The sequence below is a fragment of the Drepanopeziza brunnea genome, assembly GCF_022702325.1.
Source record: "Drepanopeziza brunnea f. sp. 'multigermtubi' strain 214-2 chromosome Unknown ctg2, whole genome shotgun sequence".
In the NCBI taxonomy this organism is placed as follows: Eukaryota; Fungi; Ascomycota; class Leotiomycetes; order Helotiales; family Drepanopezizaceae; genus Drepanopeziza; species Drepanopeziza brunnea.
The window spans coordinates 2,691,195-2,712,930 of record NW_027094065.1 but is presented as its reverse complement, the minus strand read 5'-3'; the positions used below and the strand labels follow the sequence as shown (position 1 = coordinate 2,712,930).

Here is a 21,736-nt window from a genome sequence, read left to right as displayed (position 1 = left end):
GCCTGATTGATGATTCACGATCTGGCTGATGGATCATAGATAGATCGGCGTACGGAAGGAAGTGGTAGTATCGAGCCGATCACGTGACCTGACCGATCCCCCCCATTATTGCTCCGGACTCCGCACGAACGGGACAGGCCCAATTTCAGCCGCAAAAAGCGGGAGAGCCCCCCCTTCCCCCTCGGGCTCGACAAAGCTCAACGACAAAGCTTATGTATGTATGTATGACCCCTTGGCCGTCCCCCTCTGCGTAGCTGCCGACCCGAGTCTTACTTCTGCAGTACGGACTACGGACAACGCAGACCGTAGTACGGGATGAGACGGATTGGGATTCATAGCCCCGCTGCCGTCATGATCGACGCTCGGCCCTCGACATTTCGTAGTGGTCGTCGCGAGTATGCAGAGCAGAGAGAGGGGGCCGGGGAGACCAGTCAGCCTGTGTATGCCCTGATCTACCGGTATCTGTCCCCGCTGCTTTCTCGCGATGGAAGTTTCTGCAGCTTTGGACTTTGAATTCCCGAGATAGCAGCTACCCGCCCCATGTCTGTCCGAGTGCGAGAGCTGAGATCCGTCCGGACGGGCTAGTTGGTGCCTTCTTTCGATGCTACATACTGTATCGGGGAGCAGCAGTTGTGGTGTTGGTTGGGTGCCGACGACGTTCCGCTGATGTGCTAGCTAGCTAGTTAGCTACGAACTAGGCCCGAGACGATACTGGCCGAATATATATGGGGTATGGGGTATGGGGTGTTGGCTTCCCCAAGGCGAGGGAGGAGTGTGGACATTCTCACCACCCTTGTTGCAAGTGATGGCTGGCTGGCTGCAGGTAGACCAAATAGAGAACCAATATCGGCTTTTCATAACGCGGCAAGCCACCTGGGATTCCAGTTTCGGTATGGCGATCGGAATACTGTCGATCTGTCGCTCCTGGAGAGCTCGTTGTGCCGTCTATGCCAACCCGGAGACAGGCTCTGACGTATTGGGCGAAGACAGGCCCGGCTTGTCTTGATGCAGCAGGTTGGATTTTGGTGCATCTTTCGAAGGTCCCTCCGGCATCTGCCCATTTGACTCGAGCCGTGAGGGAGGCGGGATGTTTTGCCGGCGAGGTATGCAGACGTTACCGATCGACCAACCATATACCGCAAGTCAGTTTTCAAAGTTGTGGATGATTAGCACATAATGAAGGCAGAAACGGAGAAGCCGCGCAGACCAACTCTTGGCAGCACATTCAGAATCCAAAGAAGGACCTGATCCAGAGGACCCAATCCGTGGAGATCACCTCATCACAACCAGTGACCAAATTCTCGTACGTCAAATAAGGTTCATTTCGCTATGCGCATCTTGCCATACCTAGAAAGCAAACTACCGGCGCGAGAGACTTCTGCGCGAGAGACTTTACAATACTCAAGCCTGGATCCCTAGAGGGCACCATAGTTAGGGACAGACGTCACAATACTCAAGCCTGTTCTACATACCTAGAAAGCACGATAGGCAAACAGAGGCGTCACAACACGCAAGCCTGATATACCCAACGAAAGACCTATGCCTGGAGAACATCGCCATGGGCAACCTTATCTTCAGAACGAGCCCTAGCAAGCAAGTCAATACAAATCTTGAAAGCGAAGATGAAATAACGTACCAAGGGCAGCCGTGTACAGCAGAGCAAACAGTCTCGGCGCGGGCAACCTTGTCCTCGGAACGAGCCCTGGCAAGCAAGTCAACACAAACCAGTACCAGAAGAGGATATATGAATGATATACCAGGGGCAGCCGCCGTTCGAGCAAGTAAACTCGGCGCGGGCAACCTTATCCTCCGACCGAGCCCTTGCCAGCAAGTCAATACAAGCATGGCGGCACGGGGGAAAAAAGGTTAGGCAGGACATACCAAGGGCAGCCGTGCCCAATAGCACAAGCACTCTCAGTGCGAATGGCAAGGTCGGTCATGAATGAGCCAATGGGAAAGGCGGTAGCAGTGAGGGCGAGGGCTGCGAGGAGCAGCAGAATGAAGTTGCAAGTGTTAGGCGACATCTTGACGGGTGGATGACTTTGACGCGTGTATGCCTGCTCCTTCTTTGGAGTGTTCCAGACGAGATGAACTGGATGAAGCTAGAAGGGCGAAGAACCAGCGTGGGAGGCTGACGATGGAAAGGTGGAAGAAGAAAGGAGGCAAGATGAAGGGATTGAAAGTTGTAGTTAAACAGTGTGGGGCCGCTAGTGAAAGTCTCTATCTAGCGTACACTCGGCAAGATGTCACGGGATCTCCCGATCAAGCAACAACCAGTTCCAGCAGGCAGAGGGGAATTAGCAAAGGGAACAAAGAAAGCTCTCCAAGGTCAGCGGAATGCTGGCGGATAGTTCAGTGCAGGGATTCAATCCTCAAAGCAAAATAAATATAGCCGATGCCTTGTCAGGGGCTAAAGCGCCCTCTTTGTTTACTGTTTTCCCCACGGGGAGGATTGCTTCACGACCAAGTTGAAAGATCCAAGACCAGCTTCTGCCCTTGACATTATTCATGATTGTTTGACATGTTCTCACGACTTTGCAAGGATCTGGCTTTGCTGTTGCAGGATTTAGATTTAGATCGTGAGCGCAACAGTATTTACATTCGCAAAAGAGAAAAAAAAAACATCTTGTCAACAAGTGGAAGCCAGAGCCCCCCAAAATGCCTACCCAAAATGTCTAACCCTTGTGGTCGTGGGGACCCCGGGCTTGGAAGTGAAGCGAAGCGGCTGAAGAAAGATCTGATCTCTGATCCCTGCCTGGGTACCGAGATAAGATAAGATAAGATAAGATAAGATGCGGAGGGCGGGTCGGTCCGGGCAGGAGATGTCATATCACATGCATCTATACCAATGACGTGGAGCATTCCATTCCAGCTGACGGAACAAGGAAAGGGAGGGAAGTGTGGAATAATAAACATCAAAACATCTAGACATCAAAGCATCAAAACACCAGAATACCAACAGATTCAAAATCCATACATACAAAACATACCATATATCCAAAACCTACCTATACCCAGCCCATCTTCCTTTCCACCTCGCCTCTCGATGAGTAAGTAGTACCTACATAGCCTAATGATAAATTGTCGGAGCGGTTTCTACGTGCAACTGTCCAGAAAACATGTCAGCATCACCGCCTACATCTAGTGACCATTCGCTGGCTGCGTCGCAGCAATTCGAGGTCATCTCGTCGCCCAATGTCGATATCGATGCCGACCTCGACCTCGACCTCGACCTCAACCTCGGTCTCGGCGAGCCACGAACCGCAGAAGCAACGCCAGAGAAACTCCCGCTCCCTACAGTAAGCCACGAATTGGCCAATGCGGACCACCGAGAGAAAGGCGCCGCTCAGATGGAGCACGGCTATGCTGAGGTGAAAGACTTGGGATGGAATGATAGTCCCCCAGATATCCCGACTCCCCTGGTTGGAGGGCTGCCAAACGAAGAGCTGTGGACCCTGATCAGACGCTTCAACAAGGTATGTACGGTAGATCCTAGTTTCAGAGTATACCTACCTCCCTGTGCGGGTGCTGACCATGGCAGCAAATGTACCACGTCAAGGCAATGGCAGAGCCCCCCCTCGGAGGACTCGACCTCAACATCGCAGACGAAGAAGACTTCTCTCCGGATAAACTAAGGGCCAACTTCGAGAGACTGTACATGACCGTGGGCCTTGGTGTGGTGGGCTTCTGGAAACACATCGCGCGCCTACGATCATGGCGCGAACGAAACCGAACTCTTGCCTTTGCGGCCGTCTACTTCGTGGCCTGGGCGATCGATTTCCTCGTACCGGTCATGATTGCCTTCCTGATCATCCTCGTCGTCTCCCCCGCTTCCCGAGACTACTGTTTTCCTCCAGCACCGATTGCTCTGATCGATTCGAAGACTGGTGGCATCAAGAAACCGACCGCGGGAGTGCTTGGCAGCGACAACAGTTTGACTGGTGCGCCAGAAAAGCACCAAGGAGAGGCGGTGGAACAAGAAGCAAGCAACTTCGTCAGTGGCTTCACATCGATCGCCATCAGCAGCGCTGCTGGCAAGCATCCCCAGGGAGATCCACACGGGAACGAGCAAGGAGCCAGCGGTGTCGAAGACCGAGCGCCTGACCCGACAGATTTGGCGATGGGTGCTGCGAATGCAAAGGACAAGGCTTCGGGGGGAGAAGCGAATGCTGTACACGACAAAACGAAGGAGCCCATGTCTGCTGTCATGTGGTCCAAGACGAGACCTGTTATGCATGCGATTGGCGGTATTTCGGATGGCTGGGAGAGATTTGGCAATGCTCTATCACCGACGGCACCATTTCCAGAGGAGAGGCCTCGCCTCAAGCTTGCTGCAGTATGTGCCCCCTCTCCGAGATCCATCCACCCGGCTTAGTCGCCCTTCGAAGAAGGATACGGACTGGCCCCTTTCTGAATTTCTCTCCACCTTATCGCATGTTGAAGCCGCTAAAAGATCTCGCAGGTCCTGGTACCAGTGCTTCTGGTTTCCATGTTCACTAGCGCCCACATGTTCATGAAGATGAATGGATTGTTTTTGGGCTTCGCATTTTTTACAGACCCATTGATCTGGCGTGCCTCTTCCTACCTCAACCAAAAGTTCCCCCATTGGCAAAAGCTTCTCGAGATCAGAAATACTCTTCTTAGAGGTGTACCTACCAATGCACAACTCACTGTCACTCTACTCCGGATTGGTGAAGCGAACAAAGCTCCACTGCCCCCTCCACCCCACTCTGGTCCACAGCCCCCAGATACCGCCCACGAGACAGCAGGTCAGAACCTTGAATACCTAGGTACGTGCTTCAAGATCGCTGTCTGTTGAGATGCTAAAATCCCTAGAAGGCGTACCTGACGACGAGATGGCTAATGCTATTCATCCGGACGACACAGCTGTAACAACTACCGCCGAAACAGGCCCAGCGAAAAAGCGGCACGGCCGCCGGATACTTGCTGCGATCAAGGGCGTGACCAAAGGGACAGTTGAAACAGCTCTTGGTACTGACCGGCTGAAAGCAGCGGCTGGAGCGGAGCATGCAAAAAACAGACTAGGCGTCCTCAAGTCGGGAGAGCATGAGCCAGCTGGCCCTATTGACTTCCCAAGCCGATACAAAGGCAAGAAGGGACGTGCATACCTTACTACCACAGCCTCTTCGCCTGTTCTGAGTTGGACGACGCAGAAGGAGGATACGGATCCATTGTTCTCGATCGCAATAGCCGACATGCAGGAAATCAAAAAAGTAGGTGGATTGGGCTGGAAAACCAAGCTGGTTGTCGGGTGGGCTACCTCCCGGGAGATTGCAGATGGACTGGTTGTCATCGACAAGCAGGGCAACGAGAAGCATCTTACGGCTATGGCACTTCGGGACGAGCTCTTCAACCGTCTGATAACAATGGGATCCCAGATGTGGGAGTCGTGGTAGAGATTGAGAAGGCATGCGCAAGGGAAAAGGATTTGTGAAAGGACCAGAGCTCTTTTTTGTTGATAGTAGTATTTTTTGTATTGCCAAGTACGGGCGCACCATTCGAGCAGCTCGATGAAAAGCTAGTAGTATGTCCCTCTCTGCATGAGAATCCAGGCTAGGGCTTCTAGAAATAGATCCAAGCTCAAGGAAGAAGATCAAAGTAGAAGATGGACGGTGAGCGGGTGAAGGAAGGCACGAGGGAGGGACAAAACTGAGAGCGCTGGGAAGGATGTGAATGATGCGAAGAGCAAATGGATAGGCATTAATTATCGGTACCTACAGTCGGTGACCCAAGATTCTCTCTTCTACGGAGGGGTATGGTGATGGTGGGGTACCCGGTCACACGTGACGAGTTGCATTGGCTCTTGGCTGGTTTTGCGCGGGTCCTAATCAGCTTTTCCATCGCGTGCGTATCAAGTAGGTATTTTCTTCTCTTGAGCCCCTGGACAGGCGGAGGTGTGCAGATAGGTACCGGTACGTAGTTATGTGGCTCGGTCGCTTATGGCGCCCGTCCGTATCCGGACGAATTCATTCGGAGATCCTCCTCCCTCTTTACTTCCCTTAGGAAAAAGACATGAAAGAAAACCAAACGGACGAATTCATTCGGAGATCCTCCTCCTCCCCCTGCCTCTAGGGGGAAAAAAAAAAAAAAAAGAAACAAGCTCGACCTCTCTCAAGCCATAAAGGCTGTTGTATTCAAGCTGAAATTCTTCTATAAGTAGGTAGGTAAGGGCAGCTCAGGATTTTCCAATAGAAAACAGAAAGAGAGAAGGAAAAAAACTTTAGGAGTTTGCTTTCTTTCCTCCCCCCTTATTTTTTTTTTAATTTTTTAATTTTTTAATTTTTAACTTTTAATTTTTATTTTTTGGATTGTGATTTGGCTTGCTCCGATCCGTTTGTTTATATTCTATAGTAGGAAGCTCGCCTAGCAACTTTAATCTTACAACGTCACAGGGCATCTGGTATAGTAGTAGCCAGCCATAGGGCCTGCCATCGCCTGGCACACGTTCGTGATTCGACAGTTTACGAACGCACAGCTCTTTAGAAGATCCGCAGTAGTAAATCACATGTTGGCCTCTTGTTGACGGATGTCCTTGAAGTTACGAACGGCGTGTCGCTCTGCAATCTGGAGACAGAGGTGTGAAAGCTTGTGGAAGGAGATGGAGAAGTTGGTGGAGATGGGGAAGTTGCTGGAGATGGACAAGTTGGTAGAGAGAAGTACGGACGAAGCAGTGTGGAAAAAGATGAAGAAGGAGGGAAACCTATGGGTTTTCATGCAATTCGGTCGTCGATGGACCCACGCTAAAGGCAGGAGCTAAGTGGATGCAGCCACTCATAGAGAAGCGGGATGGGTCACATGTACCTGTGCCGTGTGGAATATTCGGTTGGTGTCGTCACGTGTCGGTCAGAGGACGGCTTCGGGGGGCCTTCTAGGGATTCTCCGACTCCGTCGTACGGCGAGGCTGAGTGCTGTGCCATCATAGTGAGCCGGTCCTTTTTACATTGTTTCCGTGTCATTCATTTTCTCTCTTGTTTGGACGAACCTACATCAATCAATCACTCTTTGATCTAATGCCCAAGTTTGAGACTGGTACTAATTGCGACTAATATTTGCGACTAATACTTTGTCAGGTTGACAGGCGGCCATGGCGGAACTCAAAGTCGACTCCGTCGCAGATGCAAAAGCGCATATCTCCCAAATCAGACATGATAAGGGTCTTGTGGACGGCAAGCCCAGCGGTCCTAACATCTCTGATCTGGAAAATGCCTTGACAACGTACGGAAGTCCTCCCCCATCTCCCCATCTCCCCCTCCCTCCCTCTGATCCATGTCCAACTAACAAGCCCCCAAATAGCCTCTCCGAGCAACTCTATCAATCCTCTACACACTTTCTGCTCGAGATCATCCAAAACGCCGACGACAACCAGTACTCAGCCGCCGTCCCAAGTTTGGAGTTCACTTACAGGAAAGGCGGGCTGAGAGTGGATTGCAATGAGATTGGTTTCTCACCCCGGAATGTCGAGGCCATCTGTAGAGTGGGCCAGAGCACAAAGAAGGGGATGAAAGCTGAGGGGTATGTGGGCGAGAAGGGAATTGGGTTTAAAAGTGTTTTTAAGGCTGCTGATGTTGTTTGGGTGCAGTCGGGGCATTATTCGTACGTACGCTCGGTCTCTCGTGCCGTGGAGCAGCTACTAATGTGTGCGAGCAGCTTCAAATTCGACAAGAGGAAGCCTCTCGGCATGATCTCACCTATCTGGGACGACTTTCCCATGCCTGTCAGACCAGGCTACACATCCCTCTACCTCAAGCTCAGCGCAGGCTACAACACTTCCGGCCTTCTCGAAGAACTCAAAGCCCTTGACTCCCGCCTCCTTATCTTTCTTCGTCGGCTGCGCAGCGTCTCGGTTGAGATTTCACAAGGTGGAGTATTCGGCAATTTCAAGAACAGCTTCTCGCGTCAAGACCGGGGGAAAACTCTCGTCCGTCTGACCCAGAACAAGGTAGATTGCGATTACATCATCAAGCGACATCGTGTGCTGGGTATGCCTCAAGATAGACGGAGAGATGGGACGACAAGTTCTGAGATTGTGCTGGGCTTCCCGATTATGATGAGCGAAGATGAGAAGAGTGCTGTGCCGAAGCGAGAGAGCCAGCAGGTCTACGCATTTCTCCCTATTCGTGATTATGGATTCGAGGTCAATACCTCCCTCACTTGTGCCCTGAAGCTCGCTCATAGTGCTAACGTCCAACAGTTCCTGATCCAAGCCGACTTCCTCCTCATCGCGAGCCGCGAAGACATCGACTCCTCCGCAGAATGGAACCACCGTATCCAGCGCGAGCTAACCATAGCCTTTATCGACACGATGCGAGAGTTCAATAGCAGCGAGTTCCGCTACACGTGGCCACGCTGGCTGCCCACCCGCGCCCCGCTCGACAGCTTCCTGAAGCCCTTTCACCTGGATCTAATCACCATGCTGCGTTCCGCAAAACTGCTGTACGCACATGCTGGCGAGCTGGCCGTCCCGTCTCAGTTATGGCAGGTGCCGGAGGAGTATTGCTTCAATGGGGCTCCGTTGACCATTAGTTCGGCTACGGCGACGGGTTATCTGAGTGATTTGTATGAGGAAGAGGACATGGAGTTTTTGCAGGTCATGGGTGTTTCGAAGATGTTGGAGTGGAAGTTCTTCGCGCAGTTCAAGCTTTTGCTGCAATGTGCGCCACAGGAGTTCCAGGAGAAGACGGCGGAGTGGCATTCGCATCTCGCGGGCGTCTTGGTGCGGTTGACGAAGATATATGCTGATGGACTGGTCGATCTCCCGATTGTGCCGCTCAGTGACGGGACTTGGGTTCGAGCGAAGGGCAACCTCATCCTGTTCCCCTCGAAGGATCCTAGGTTCAACATCCCAGGCGGTCTGGAGCTACAGATTCTGGATAGCGCAGTCGCGTCCGATCCTGCCAGACATCAATTGCTGAAGTTCATGGGCGTTGAAGAACTCCAGAAGGATCCTGTCATCGAGCACATCCGAGCCTTGCATGTGGACGGACGCGCATGCAATGGCAGCATGATCAGTCGCAAGGAGCTGATCGAACAGATATACTTCCTGTATACGTCTCAGGAGAAGAACCCGTGCTTCCAGGATTACTGGTTCGTGGCGGAGTCTTCGAGGCGTGTGCGTGGGTCGGTGCTGTACCAACCCTCGACCAAACCGCACTCGGCGTCTTTTTATCTTGCGAAGAACAGCAAGATAGAATTCCTTCATCAAGACTACTTCTCGGCAGCGAGTGAAGGGGGAGAGGCGTGGATGGCGTGGCTGGAGGAGAGGATGAAAGTCGCTAGCATCCCGAGACTTGTAGAGCTGACTACTGAGGGAGGCTTCAAGTTTTCCGAGGATTTCGAGTACATCATCAAGACGTACAAGTCCTCGGAGGTTTTGCATCTACTACGAGCACATTGGAAGGAATACAGTAAGCTTTTCGATCCAGCGGCAATAAGCAAGTGGAGTTCAGACCCGTCGATGGGCATTTACAGCTCCGATCAGTATATCGCTTCGGCGATTCGTCTGAAGCAGAAGCTGGGAGCTTTGCTTGTCACTTGCACGGATGGAAAGACGCACCGCCTTGATAGCACGTATTTGGCGACTCGGGATCTGAGGTCTGTGGGTAGGGATGTGCCATTTGTTGATATTCCTGATCCGGATCACACTGATTGGAAAGTGCTCGAGATTCTTGGTGTTTCGATCAAAGTCGATATTCATTTCCATCTTCGCAGCTTGGAGGAACTCTCGAAGTCGAAGCCATCTGACAAGACCTTTGAAACCTACACGTCGCTGCTAGAGACGATTTTAAACCGCTGCCATGACGAGGTCGAGGCTGCTGCTGTCAAGTAAGTACTCAACGTATCTCCAAATTGCGAAGCTAACACCCCCAGGACATTTTTCATGACAGGGAACTATATCTACATACCATCCATTGGCAGAAGCCCAGCGGAATGGATTTCTCAAGACCGCTGCCGATGGAGGGGACCACGCATGCAATCCATTCTCCCCGCTTACAGCGAGAAAGGCAAAGCAGCAGAACCCATCATCACCACCTTCCGAACCTTCAAACCGCTGAAATCCCTCTATCCAAAATTCAAACCCCTCTTCTGGAACATGCTCGACATCCGAAACGCCAACCTACGCGATCTGGCCGGCGAAGCGCGAGCCTTCCAACCCGGTGATTCATTAGCAACAGTCACAGCCATCTTCAAAACGATGTCAAAGCTGATGGAAGAAGACAAGGCCAAGTTTTTCCAGACATACATCAAGAAGGATCTGGAGAAGGTGTTTCCGGTGTCGAAGATCTGGAAAACGGAGAGCGAGGTCGTGACGAAGATTGAGAGTATGGCGGAGGGCAGCGAGTGGTTCATCGCGGACACGGCGTCGTTGCGGACGACGTTTGCGGGAGTGGTGCCGCTGCTTGATATCAAGGTTGACGATCTGGGATCTATGGATGAGTTGTTGCGGGAACTTGGTAAGTTTCCACCGTTCCCTTCTCACATCATTCTCTTGCTTTTTGGGGAGGGAAGCGACTGACATGAGATAGGCCTCTCGAAACGCTTCCTCAGAACGCAAGCCAAGAGCATGGCAAAATGCAACGGAAACGTCGAACTCAACCAGGAGCTCACTGAAATTCTCCGCCGGAAAGTAGATTTCATCATCCGGCTCATCCCAACCACCAAGCATCACCGTGATGCGCGCCGCATCGTCATCCGCCAACTGCGCAACTTGGAAGTCTACGTTGCGGACGAAGTCGTGCAGCACTTCCGCGTCTTCTACAAGAATAAATGGGTGTCCGGGCCGGCCGGAAACGGGCAGGTCGCTCTCGCGGCCGAAGAAGACAGACTGAAGATCTACTTAGCGGCGAAGGGGGGGTCCGAGATGGACTCGCTGCCGAGCGAGCTGGTGGATGAGCTGTATATTTTCTGCGGGATGGGGCAGGATGGGCCGCAGCATAGCGAAGTTTGCTTGTATATTGCGCTGAGCCAGCATGATCTTGCGCGGGTGGCGAGGACGTTTGGGGAGAAGGGGGTTCCGAGTCTGGAGAGCTTGGCGTTTGCTGATGAGGAGGATTTGGGGGTGGAGGAAGATGAACAGGAGACGCCTGGGCTGAGAGATGCTGCTGAGAAGAAGAAAAAGGGGTGGACGTGGAAGGGGAAAGGATTGCAGGATCACGGGTCTCTGCCGACGTTGAATATCGAGAACGCTGAACCAAGCACGAAAGTTCCCGAACCCAAGAAGCGACACGAAGTCTTCGGTAAACACCTTTCTACGGCCAGAGCAGCGGGTCTCGGCGTCGCAACCATCGTCGGCATGCCTTTAATGTTGATTGGCGGGATTGGGTATGGAGTCTACACCGGCTTCCAAGCCATCAAAGGACCGAACAAGTTCGACAATGAGCACGACGGCGGTTTTGCGGGGAGGAGAGCAAAGAAAACAGCACAGAGAAAGAAGAAAGCTGCCGCAAAGTCGAGAGCGCCGAAGATCAAGGCTCCGAGGATTGGGCCGAATGGGATACAACGGTTCGAGAGGTCGGTATCAGAAGGATTTATCCGCATCCAGCGCGTCATCGGTGCCTCGGCTGTAAACAAAGATATTGCATTCAGAGGCGAGCTTGCCGTAAGTACCCGCCTTCTTCCCTCTTCCCTCTCTCCACCTCAAAATTCCAGCCCAAGAGGAACAAACAAACCAGCTGTGGCCAAATATACTAATCCACCCAACCACCTCAGGTCCACCAAGCCCTCACCGCAACCCTCGGCCAAACTTACAACGCCACGCACCATTGGCTCAGCGCCCACCGCCGCCTCGCTTCCTTCCCCTCTTTCCCCAGCTTATCCTCTCAAAGCCCAAACACGCACTCTACCTTCAAGTTCCCCGACCCCAGCGGCGCATTCACGCACCTGCTCGCGCAGACCGCGTACCCCCCCGCTGCGCACTGGACGGCCCAGCCGCCAACCTACCACATCGACGTGAAGAGCAGCGCGGGGGGACTCGCCTCCGAATTCGCAGTTACGGGGGCGGAGTTAAGGAGAGCGAAGGAGATGAGTGCGGTGGTGAGGATGGGGAATGTAGCGGACAGAAAAGGAAAAGGGAAGGAGGAGGAGGGGGAGAGTCCTCCGCGTGATGTGTATGTATTGGCGCGGGTGTACGATGTGGATGTTAGTTCGCAGAATAGCGTTGATGGTGATGGGAAAGGGAAAGGTAGAGGAAATGGGGACGAGGGGAGTAAGTTGTTGTTCCTGGTTGATCCGTGGGAGTACTATCACAAGGAACGACTGCTGTTGAGGTGTGAGGGGCAGGTGTTTGGATCCATCGTTTAATCTTAATCAATCCAGCATGTCAACAATATGGCGGCGCATAGTGCGCGGGTTGTTGAACTGTAACACGGGGATAGAAAGATGAATAGAATGATTCCTGATTCTAGTCTGATGAACTCGAAGAGTAGCCTTCTACTTATCCATCTAGAAAAGTCTTGACACGTAATTGGTCTATCATCTAATTACATCCGACACTTTTATTCAAGACTTATTTAAATTGAAAAAAAATCCTATTGAAGTTGATAAATAAGGCTCCTACTGAAAGTGGGTCCGAAGAAGCAAGAAAAACATAAGAGTAATATAAGGATAAAAATAGCAAAGGCCGAAAAAGAAAAAAAAAACTAATTTAAGTGCTTGCTTATTTAAAAACATTACAACTTTTAACTTTCGTTTTTTCGTTTAGCTGCATTTAAAAAAGCCTTCTTTCTTTAAGTAAACTATCTTTTTTCTTTGCCGGCTGTTACGATAGTAACCGCGCTGTGACGACCTTAAGCGATTACCTGAAGGAACTTACGGGAGCGCGGGGTTCATATAGGAGCTCAGAAGGATCTCAAAGTAGGCTGCTCCATAAGGTGGGGGCCCCATGGGGTTTTCCTCCCCATTCCCCCCATAGGGTCTTGGCCGATAGGGGACTTTTTTTTTAAAACCCTATAAGGAGGAGTTTTTTAAGTCAAATTCCTTAGTACTTACGGGGGATAAGGAAACCTTATGGGTTTAAAGTAGGACAACTAAAAATAATATAAGCAGGGCAGCTGAAAATAACAAAATATTATAAATTTACGAATTATATTTATTTATTATATTTATTTATTATATTTATTAATTATACTTAGTAATTATATTTACTTATTATATTTACTAATTATATATATTACATTTTACAATTATATTATGCATTATATTATAATAAACTAGAGTTATGACGACACGCCAGGTCTCTTGGACGCATCCCTATATGCGCTAAGCTACCTTTCTCCTTTTTTCTTTCGTATTCTTCGTATTCTCTTATTCTTTTCTTTTGACCTATAAACCATAATTCACGAGTCCTTAGCGCTTCTACTTCCGTATATATAGACTTTAGCTACCTTCGACCTTTACACTCGATAGTTGTTGATTTTAAGTTATTACTTTAAGATTCTCTTAAGCTCTTATATAAACCTTCGCGCTTTCGCGAGTTCTTTTAAATAATCGCTTAAAGTCGTTACATTATTAACAACTACTTTACTCCGCCGAAAACGGCTTTAATAATATTCCTTTTCTTTAAAATTCTTTAATAGTTAAACGTCAAAACACTTAGACGATTCTAACGGTTACGAGAAAGCTTATTTTAAGTATAATTTAAAAAATAGCACTTACACAATATAGCAATCTTCGCTTTGCGAGCAAAATCCTTCGCACAATTTTTAAAGCTGCTTTAGCAGCTCCTTTCTTTTCTTTTACGGCTTAATTAGCAGTCCTTTTTATTTAAGAAAAAGCTATTAGTAAGCAAGACGATAAAAATAATCTCTCGGCTTTTACTAACCTTAAAGAAGCTTTAATTTAATACTAAGCTCTCTTCTAGTTTTAACGAAAGGCCGCTAAGCTTAAAAAGCTTTTCGCAGATATAAAAACCCGCAACGAAAAGCTCGATAAAAGCGCTAGCGAGCAAAAAGCTTTTGCTAATAAAGCTAAAAAAAAAGCCCGTCGAGCTCGAAAAGAACTAAACTAGCTTTAAGCGGTCTTGCTAATTACGAAACGCTCGTCAAAGCCTTTTTAAGTGTCTTTCGAAGATAATTTTAAAAGCAAAGAGCTATATAAGCCTTCGGTCTTTTAAGCTACTTTTTTATTATTTACGAAACCGCTAACCTTCGCCGCTTTTTCGCCGACGACGACGAACTATTTTCTTTTTATAAGCTAATTAACTTTCGCACTTTAATTAAGTTTAACACTTTTAAAGCTTTTTCTTTAGCTTCTTAAAGTCGCGCTCGTATCGAGCGGATCTTTAACTTTAAATAAAAGCTTTTAAACGGTATAAGCTATTAAGCACGTTATTAGCAAGCTTGCGTTTTCGATAATTTAAAAGCTTTCGAAAAATACTTTTTTATAAAACGCTAACGCAAGAACTACGTCTTTAATTAAACCGAAAGAATAGCTTACTTATTCTTAGCTTTTTCAATTATAAATCGTAGCAACTGCGTAACCGCTTTAGAACTCGTTTAAATCCCTTTCGAATTTTTAAACGACTTCGTTAAAAAAGTTAAAGCGTTAATTAAGTTCGAAAAACTTTATATAAAGCTTAATTAGCAATTCTAAAACTTTTATTTTGCTTTTTCGAAGCTTGCTGCTACCGCTAAAATCAAAAACGAAGATCGATTACGTAAAGCTTTGCGTTTTAAGATTATTAAAACGCTACGCGATTAGCTTTACTTAAAATTTGCTAAGATTACAACTTTCAAAGACTTTCAAACCGCCGTCTAGCAATTAATTGCTAGCTAATACGCGTCCGCAAAGCTTTACGATATTTTATTGTCACCTACGGTGACCTAAGATAAATTCCAATAATTGTGGTAGTGATTAGTCATTCAATCACGTGAAATTTTCTATACCGATCTAGCAGGATTTCTAAGCGTGCTAAGACTTTTTTTCCATGTCAGTCTATTGAACTTTTTCGGAAAGGGTCGGCCCGAATTAAATATGAAACACAGCTAAGCTCAATTCAGCTCCCGCGGCACCGCTATTAATTCTGCCGTACGTAACGCACGTCGCTGCCACACGTAACCTACGTAAGGCTGCCACACGTAACGCACGTCGCTGCCACACGTTACTTACGTAAGGCTACCACACGTAACGCACGTCGCTGCTATACGTAACTTACGTAAGGCTGCTATACGTAACCTACGTAAGGCTGCTACACGTAACGCACGTCGCTGCTTTACGTAACGCACGTCGCTGCTATACGTTACTTACGTAAGGCTGCTATACGTAACGCACGTCGCTACCTTACGTAACGCACGTCGCTGCTACACGTAACTTACGTAAGGTAGCGACGTGCGTTACGTGTGGCTGCCACACGTAACCTACGTAAGACTGCTATACGTAATCTACGTAAGGCTGCCATACGTAACCTAAGTAAGGCTGCTATACGTAACGCACGTCGCGGCCTTAAATATAAATAATTCGCAAAAGGGTTTAAGATTTCCTTATTAAAAAAGATGATTTAAAAGGGTCTCCTTTTTATATTGAATTATTAAATATTAGTAATTCGCAAAAAGGTCTAGAGTTTTTCTAATGAAGAGGGGGATTTAAAAAGAGCCCTCTTTCATAATAAATTATTAAAATATAAGTAATTCGCAAAAGGTTTTAAGATTTCTTTAATAGAAAGAAGGGTTTAAAAGGGTCTCCCCCTTATAATAAATTATTAAATATAAGTAATTCGCAAAAGGGTATAAGATTTTATTAATAAAAAAGGGGGTTTAAGAGGGTCCCCTCCTTTATATTGAATCATTAATGATCAGAAATAAGCAATTCGCAAATGTGTTTAAAGTTTCTCTAGTAAAAAGGAGGGATTGAACGGATTCCCTTTTTATAATAAATTATTAATATATAAGTAATGCGTAAACTATTAAATAAATAAATTTTTAAATTAACTACCTTTATATTTATTTAGTTTTTCTTATTATTTAATTTATAATTTACTTAAATATATAAAGATTTTTACCAGGGCAAAGGACCAAGTTCTTTGTAGTGTCACCAACGGGCTAGTTACTCGATTTATAAGAATCTTAATATATTTAAATCAAAATTATAAAATTAAAAATAATAAAAATGAAATAAATATAAAAGTATCATTATACGAGAAATGATTTAATATTTTATTATAAAAAGAGACCTCTTGAAACCTTTTTTTTACCGTAAAGACCTTAGACCTTTTTGCGATTTACTTATACTTAATAATTTAATATAAGGGGGGGACCCCTTTAAACCCCCCTTTTTACTAAGGAAACCTCAGACCCTTTTGCGAATTACTTATACTTAATAATTTATTATAAAGAAAAGACTCTATTAAAACCCCCCTTTTAACCAAAAAGGCTCGGGACCTCTTCGCGAATGATATTATTATTATTATTATTATTATTATTATTATTATTATTATTATTAATATTATTATTATTATTATTATTATTATTATTATTATTAATATTATTATTATTATGATTATCATTATGATTATTATAATTATTATTATTATTATTATTATTATTATTATTATTATTATTATTATTATTATTATTATGATTATTATTATTATTATTATTATTATTATTATTATTATTATTATTATTATTATTATTATTATTATTATTATTATTATTATTATTATTATTATCATTATTATTATTATTATGATTATTATTATTATTATTATGATTATTATGATTATTATGATTATTATTATTATTATGATTATTATGATTATTATGATTATTATTATTATTATTATGATTATTATGATTATTATTATTATTATTTATTATTATTATTATTATTATTATTATTATTATTATTATTATTATTATTATTATTATTATTATGATTATTATGATTATTATGATTATTATTATTATTATGATTATTATGATTATTATGATGATTATTATTATTATTATTATAATTATTATTAAAAAGCGCTAAAGAATTATAAACGAGGTTACGAATGAAAAGAAAAGAACGAGAAAAGTAAGAAAATTAAAAAGAATATAAAAAGGGAAGGAAAGAAGTAGCTTGGCGTACGTAAGATTAAGTTTAAATAACTTAGCGTATCGTTATTGTCGGTATATCTATATCGACCTTAGCTAGTAGTAGTAGTAGTAGTTGGGAAGCTCACCCATGAACCATGGTTCACGTGCCACTTGGCATGCTTCGCTTAGCATGTCAGCAGTTAAGGGACCCTTAACTTGACAAGTAAACCTATTAGCTAGCTAGTGCACGTGATTCCTTTTAATCATATAAAAGGAATCAGCTCTACTGAGTCTTGGGGAGAAGATAGAATTCAGATACCTTATCAATCGAGTGTTTTGCAATTGTGACGACCTTAAGCGATTACTTGAAAGTTGAAGGAACTTACGAAAGCGCGAAGTTTATATAAGAGCTTAAGAGAATCTCAAAGTAATAACTTAAAATCAATAATTATCGAGTGTAAAGGTCGAAAGTAACTAAAGTTTATATACACGAAAGTAAAAGCGCTAAAGATTCGTGAACTATAATTTATAAATTAAAAGCAAAGAATAAGAAAATACAAAGAATACGAAAGAAAAAAGAAAAGAAGTAGCTTAGCGCATATAAAGTGCGTATAAAAGACTTAGCGTATCGTTATATTACTTTTCCGTTCGAAAAAAGCTCGTTTTCGAGCGTTTATTTATAGCTTTATCACTGCTTAAGTGATCGTAGTTATTAATACCGTTCGAATAAGCTTTGATTTATTCTAAAAGCTTCGCGAGAAGGCCGAAAAACTTTTTATGTTTTAAATAGATATTACGTATTTTAAAAAGAGCGTATATAAAGTCGGAAGCGGAGTACTAAGTAAAGTTAATATCGCGGCCGAGCTAAGAAGCGCGGTATTTAAAGTGCTTTTTAATTTAACGCACGGCTAAAATATTCTTTACTTTATACTTGAGTTCGCCGGTGATATTAATTAAATTAAGTTTAAAAATGATTTGCTCGAAAGTAAAGTCATTAAAAGCTTTTTGTAGCCGTCCGAAGTAAAAGATTAAGTAAACTTTTATTAACTCGAAAAGCTTAAATTTAAAGCTATTAAAAACGTTATCGATAACTTCGAACGGTTTATTCGTAAAGTTATCGAGCTTTTTTAACGGTCGAAAAGTAAAAAACGAGCGCATGTTTAACTAAACTTTATTATTAACGTCGAAATCAATCGAGCGCTTCGATTTATTAGCTTGTTTTGCTATGCGGTTTTAAGCGCGTTAAAAGTAGGCTGCTCCATAGGGCCCCATGGGGCCCCACGGAGTTTTGAGTCCTCCTCACGGGGGAACCCACGGAAGATACAAAATTCTGCCCCTTTTTATAAGGAAACCCTATAAGGCGTAAGGTTACTCTATAAGGTTTATATATATAAAAATATGCATATGCATAATTACTGTGGTAGAATTGGGGCTCTGTATTTGTTTTGTCCATATATATAATACTGATGCTAGGCACCTTTGTCACGTGGGTGCGCTGCATGCTTTGGCCTTGCTAAGCACGTGGTTAGGTCACGTGCAAGCTCTTATATAAACGAGTAATTGGTTCTTTCTTGAACTAGTACCACCTTATTACTATATAATATAATACACGTACTTATAGTACACATTCGAGTGTCTTTCGATCGTCCTTTTTCTCTTCTTTTATTTACTTACGATTTTATTATAGCTATATTCATATACATCTTTTGATTTGACGTTAAGTATATATCGGAGCTCTTCTCTTTTATATATATTTAGTGATTTACGCAAGGAATCGAATTAAAAATTGGTTTTCATACCCCTTTTAGACTTGCTTCCTTTGCGAGAAGCTATATATTCGGAGTTTACGTCATACGCTAAGCTATTAACCATGTGCTTTTGCGGTACTCTTTCGAAGGGTATTCGATATACGCTAAGCTAATAGTCAAGTGCTTTTGCATATGAGCTTCGAAGCTATTGCTTTAAAAGCGATTTTCCTTCGATTTGTGTCCGTTAAGCATGCTATTCGGTATACTCGATAAGTACTACTTAAGAAGTCGTTACTTTAATTCGAAGATCGAACTAATTAAAGTTCAATTCGATATTTATAAAATACTATTCACTTAAACCACTTTGCACGGCGATACGCTCGAAGTATTATTCGTTTAATATACTTTACCTTTTCGATTTAATATCGATTTTAATACGAGTTTATTATTTTTTCTTCTTTAAAAAAGTAAGCAGTAGTTAAGTATCGGAAATACTACGCTAAGCTTAAAAGGTTAAAAATTTAACACTTATTTCGCAACGGAGATTACGCATAAAGACTTCGAATTGCTTTCGATTATCTTTCGCTTCGGTAAATAAAAAATACGACGAGCGGAAATAAGTATTTGCAATTCGAAACCGTTTCGGTATCGCATCATACTAAAAGCAAGTTATATGCTTGCACGGAAGCTCGGCTATTATCCGACTTCGTTTCTATTTTAATACACTTAATCTCGGTAATTACTTCTCCGCTTATTACGGATCTTGCGTTATAAAATTAAACGTATTATTAATATTATTTATTATATCGATTTAGTTTCGATTATTTAGCTCGACGCGATCGATACTCGACTTTCTAATAAATCATTTTCGACGCATCGAGATCTTATATCTTTATAATATTTCTTTATATATTTAATATTCATTATAAATTATACTTATTTTATTTTTATTATTCATTTACATTTATATCATTCTATTATTTTCGTTTTTTCTTTGCATCCGTTTCGAAACACCTTTATATCTCAATCGATATTTATTAACTTAATTTAGCGAGCTTACGTTAAAGCTTTCGAAAATCAAAAAGAATTATAATTTTTTCGATTTAAAAGGATTTCGGACTTAGCGGAGATATTACTCGCAAGATAACCGAAGACGAAGTGAAAAGGATTTAAGCTTTTTTACTTTTCGTAAATGCTTCGAATTACATAAGTATCCGTAGACTTCTCTTTAGACTTAAAGCTTTTAAAATGCTTGCTTTCGATAAAGCTAATATTACGGATTATATTCGCTAGCTCGAACGAGCGTTTAAAGATTACGGTATCGTTATCGATTCGAAAAAGAAGTAGTGCTTTATTAAATATAATATTTCTAGCTTTTTCGATTATAATATACGTTGTAATATTAAAAGCTTCGATAGCTTTTCGGATCCGAAAATAACTTAAAACGACTTTAAATCAATAGTCAAAGAAAAGTACAAAGCTTTCGACTTAGCTAAATAAAAAGATAATATTAGCTTCTTAAACGACTTAAGCAATAAGTAGATAGCAAAGAAAAGAGCTTTTAAAGCGGAGCTTTTATAATTCATTCGATAGTTTAATTTTACGAGCTTTGCTTGCTTAACTAATAAAGATATTATCGATAAGCAGCTAAAGTAAAAGTTCTTTAATTGCTTATTATTATCGATGTAAAATCGGACTTAAAAGAACGTTAAACTTAAAGAAAATCATTTGCAAACGTATAATATAATATATATTATAATAAGCGACTTAATCAAGCAAAAACAAATTATTGCGGAACGGATTAAAGAATACAATTACGCCGAAATCTTTAAAGCTTTTTTTCGTTATGACTTTTATTAAAACGAAAACTTTCGTTTTTAAGTATCGTTTATTATTTTCGAAAGCAAGCGAAACTTATACGTTTCGCTTTTTTATAGCACTTACTTTAATAATACTTATCTTTCTTTTTCTTACCGCGCAAGCATTACCGCTACGAATTCGATTACTTTGTTTATCGATTTTGATTTAAAGATCGAAGCTTTTACAAAACAGCTAGCGAAAGTTAATATTTATTTAAAACTCACCGATAGCTTCGCTTCCGTATCGAAAAAAGCTTATATGAACTTATTAAAAGCTGCTTAATACAAAAAGACTTAAGAAATTGCTTTGCATCGAATTTACGAGATTAATACGGCCGACACTTATTTGAATCGAAATTACGTTATATCGAAAAGGAAACGGTTTTTAAACGACTTTAATTATATTTTCTATTAATGCTAATAGACTTCTGATTTACTTAGCTATTAATAAAAGCTTTATAAATATTAAAATCAATGCTATTTATTTATGCTTTAATACGGATTAGCTTTTTATTTTAACGAAGCGGACTTGATATATATAAGATTATATCGAAAAAAGATATTATCGATCTCGTTTTAATTCCGAAACGATACTTTTAAGTATAAGCAAGTTTTAAAAAAGGTTCGTAAAACGATAAATAATCTTAATTTAAAGCGTTATTATAAAGCTTTAAAAGCATAACGAAAATCTATTAAAAAAGCTGCACGAAAACGCGTTAAAGCATTTATTTAAGCAGTTAACGGCGGTAATACGAAAGCTTTTCGTATTAACGATTTTAATATTTCGAATATGATTCGCTAGCGATGCATTACGATAACGAATTCATATGCTTACGTATTTAATACGAAAGCTATTATTGCACTAATAAAGACTTAAGCGCGCAACGCGGCCTCTCGAATTACGCTATACTCGTTAAAAAACGCTTTTTCGGTAAAAGCAAAAGTCTAATCCACTTATAACTAGCTTAAAGTTACTTTCGTTAAACTAATAAAAATAAATAAGCTCGAGCCCGTTTATACCGCGATTCTTAATCGAAACGCTTTACGATCGAAAGACTTACGAAATCTTCTCGTTATACTATTAAAAGCTTTTAAA

General features: G+C 43.1%; 4 protein-coding genes across 5 annotated transcripts; 2 read left to right on the top strand and 2 right to left on the bottom strand.

Annotated features, from left to right (window-relative positions):
* Positions 1–1,537: 1,537 nt before the first annotated feature.
* On the bottom strand, positions 1,538–2,024 carry L3040_001849 (uncharacterized protein; the record flags this gene model as incomplete). Its single annotated transcript, XM_007289585.1, has 4 exons — positions 1,538–1,586; positions 1,637–1,702; positions 1,758–1,820; positions 1,882–2,024. 4 exons carry the CDS (start codon positions 2,022–2,024, stop codon positions 1,538–1,540), a joined length of 321 nt encoding a protein of 106 aa, XP_007289647.1.
* A 1,095-nt stretch (positions 2,025–3,119) lies between these two features.
* On the top strand, positions 3,120–5,417 carry L3040_001848 (uncharacterized protein; the record flags this gene model as incomplete). 2 transcript variants are annotated; one of them, XM_066156917.1, is made up of 4 exons in its annotated part: positions 3,120–3,476; positions 3,542–4,336; positions 4,463–4,790; positions 4,840–5,417. In XM_066156917.1, 4 exons carry the CDS (start codon positions 3,120–3,122, stop codon positions 5,415–5,417), a joined length of 2,058 nt encoding a protein of 685 aa, XP_066012923.1. The 2 variants fall into 2 exon arrangements, with proteins under 2 accessions (XP_066012923.1, XP_007289648.1); XM_007289586.1 differs by having other exon boundaries at positions 4,837–5,417.
* A 184-nt stretch (positions 5,418–5,601) lies between these two features.
* L3040_001847 (uncharacterized protein) lies at positions 5,602–5,862 on the bottom strand (the record flags this gene model as incomplete). The annotated part of the gene is made up of 2 exons (XM_066156916.1): positions 5,602–5,679; positions 5,740–5,862. The coding sequence occupies 2 exons, from the start codon at positions 5,860–5,862 to the stop codon at positions 5,602–5,604; spliced, it is 201 nt and encodes a 66-aa protein (XP_066012922.1).
* A 1,243-nt stretch (positions 5,863–7,105) lies between these two features.
* Positions 7,106–12,318, top strand: L3040_001846 (uncharacterized protein; the record flags this gene model as incomplete). Its single annotated transcript, XM_066156915.1, has 7 exons — positions 7,106–7,236; positions 7,315–7,614; positions 7,669–8,155; positions 8,213–9,843; positions 9,889–10,472; positions 10,545–11,617; positions 11,728–12,318. 7 exons carry the CDS (start codon positions 7,106–7,108, stop codon positions 12,316–12,318), a joined length of 4,797 nt encoding a protein of 1,598 aa, XP_066012921.1.
* Positions 12,319–21,736: the final 9,418 nt, after the last annotated feature.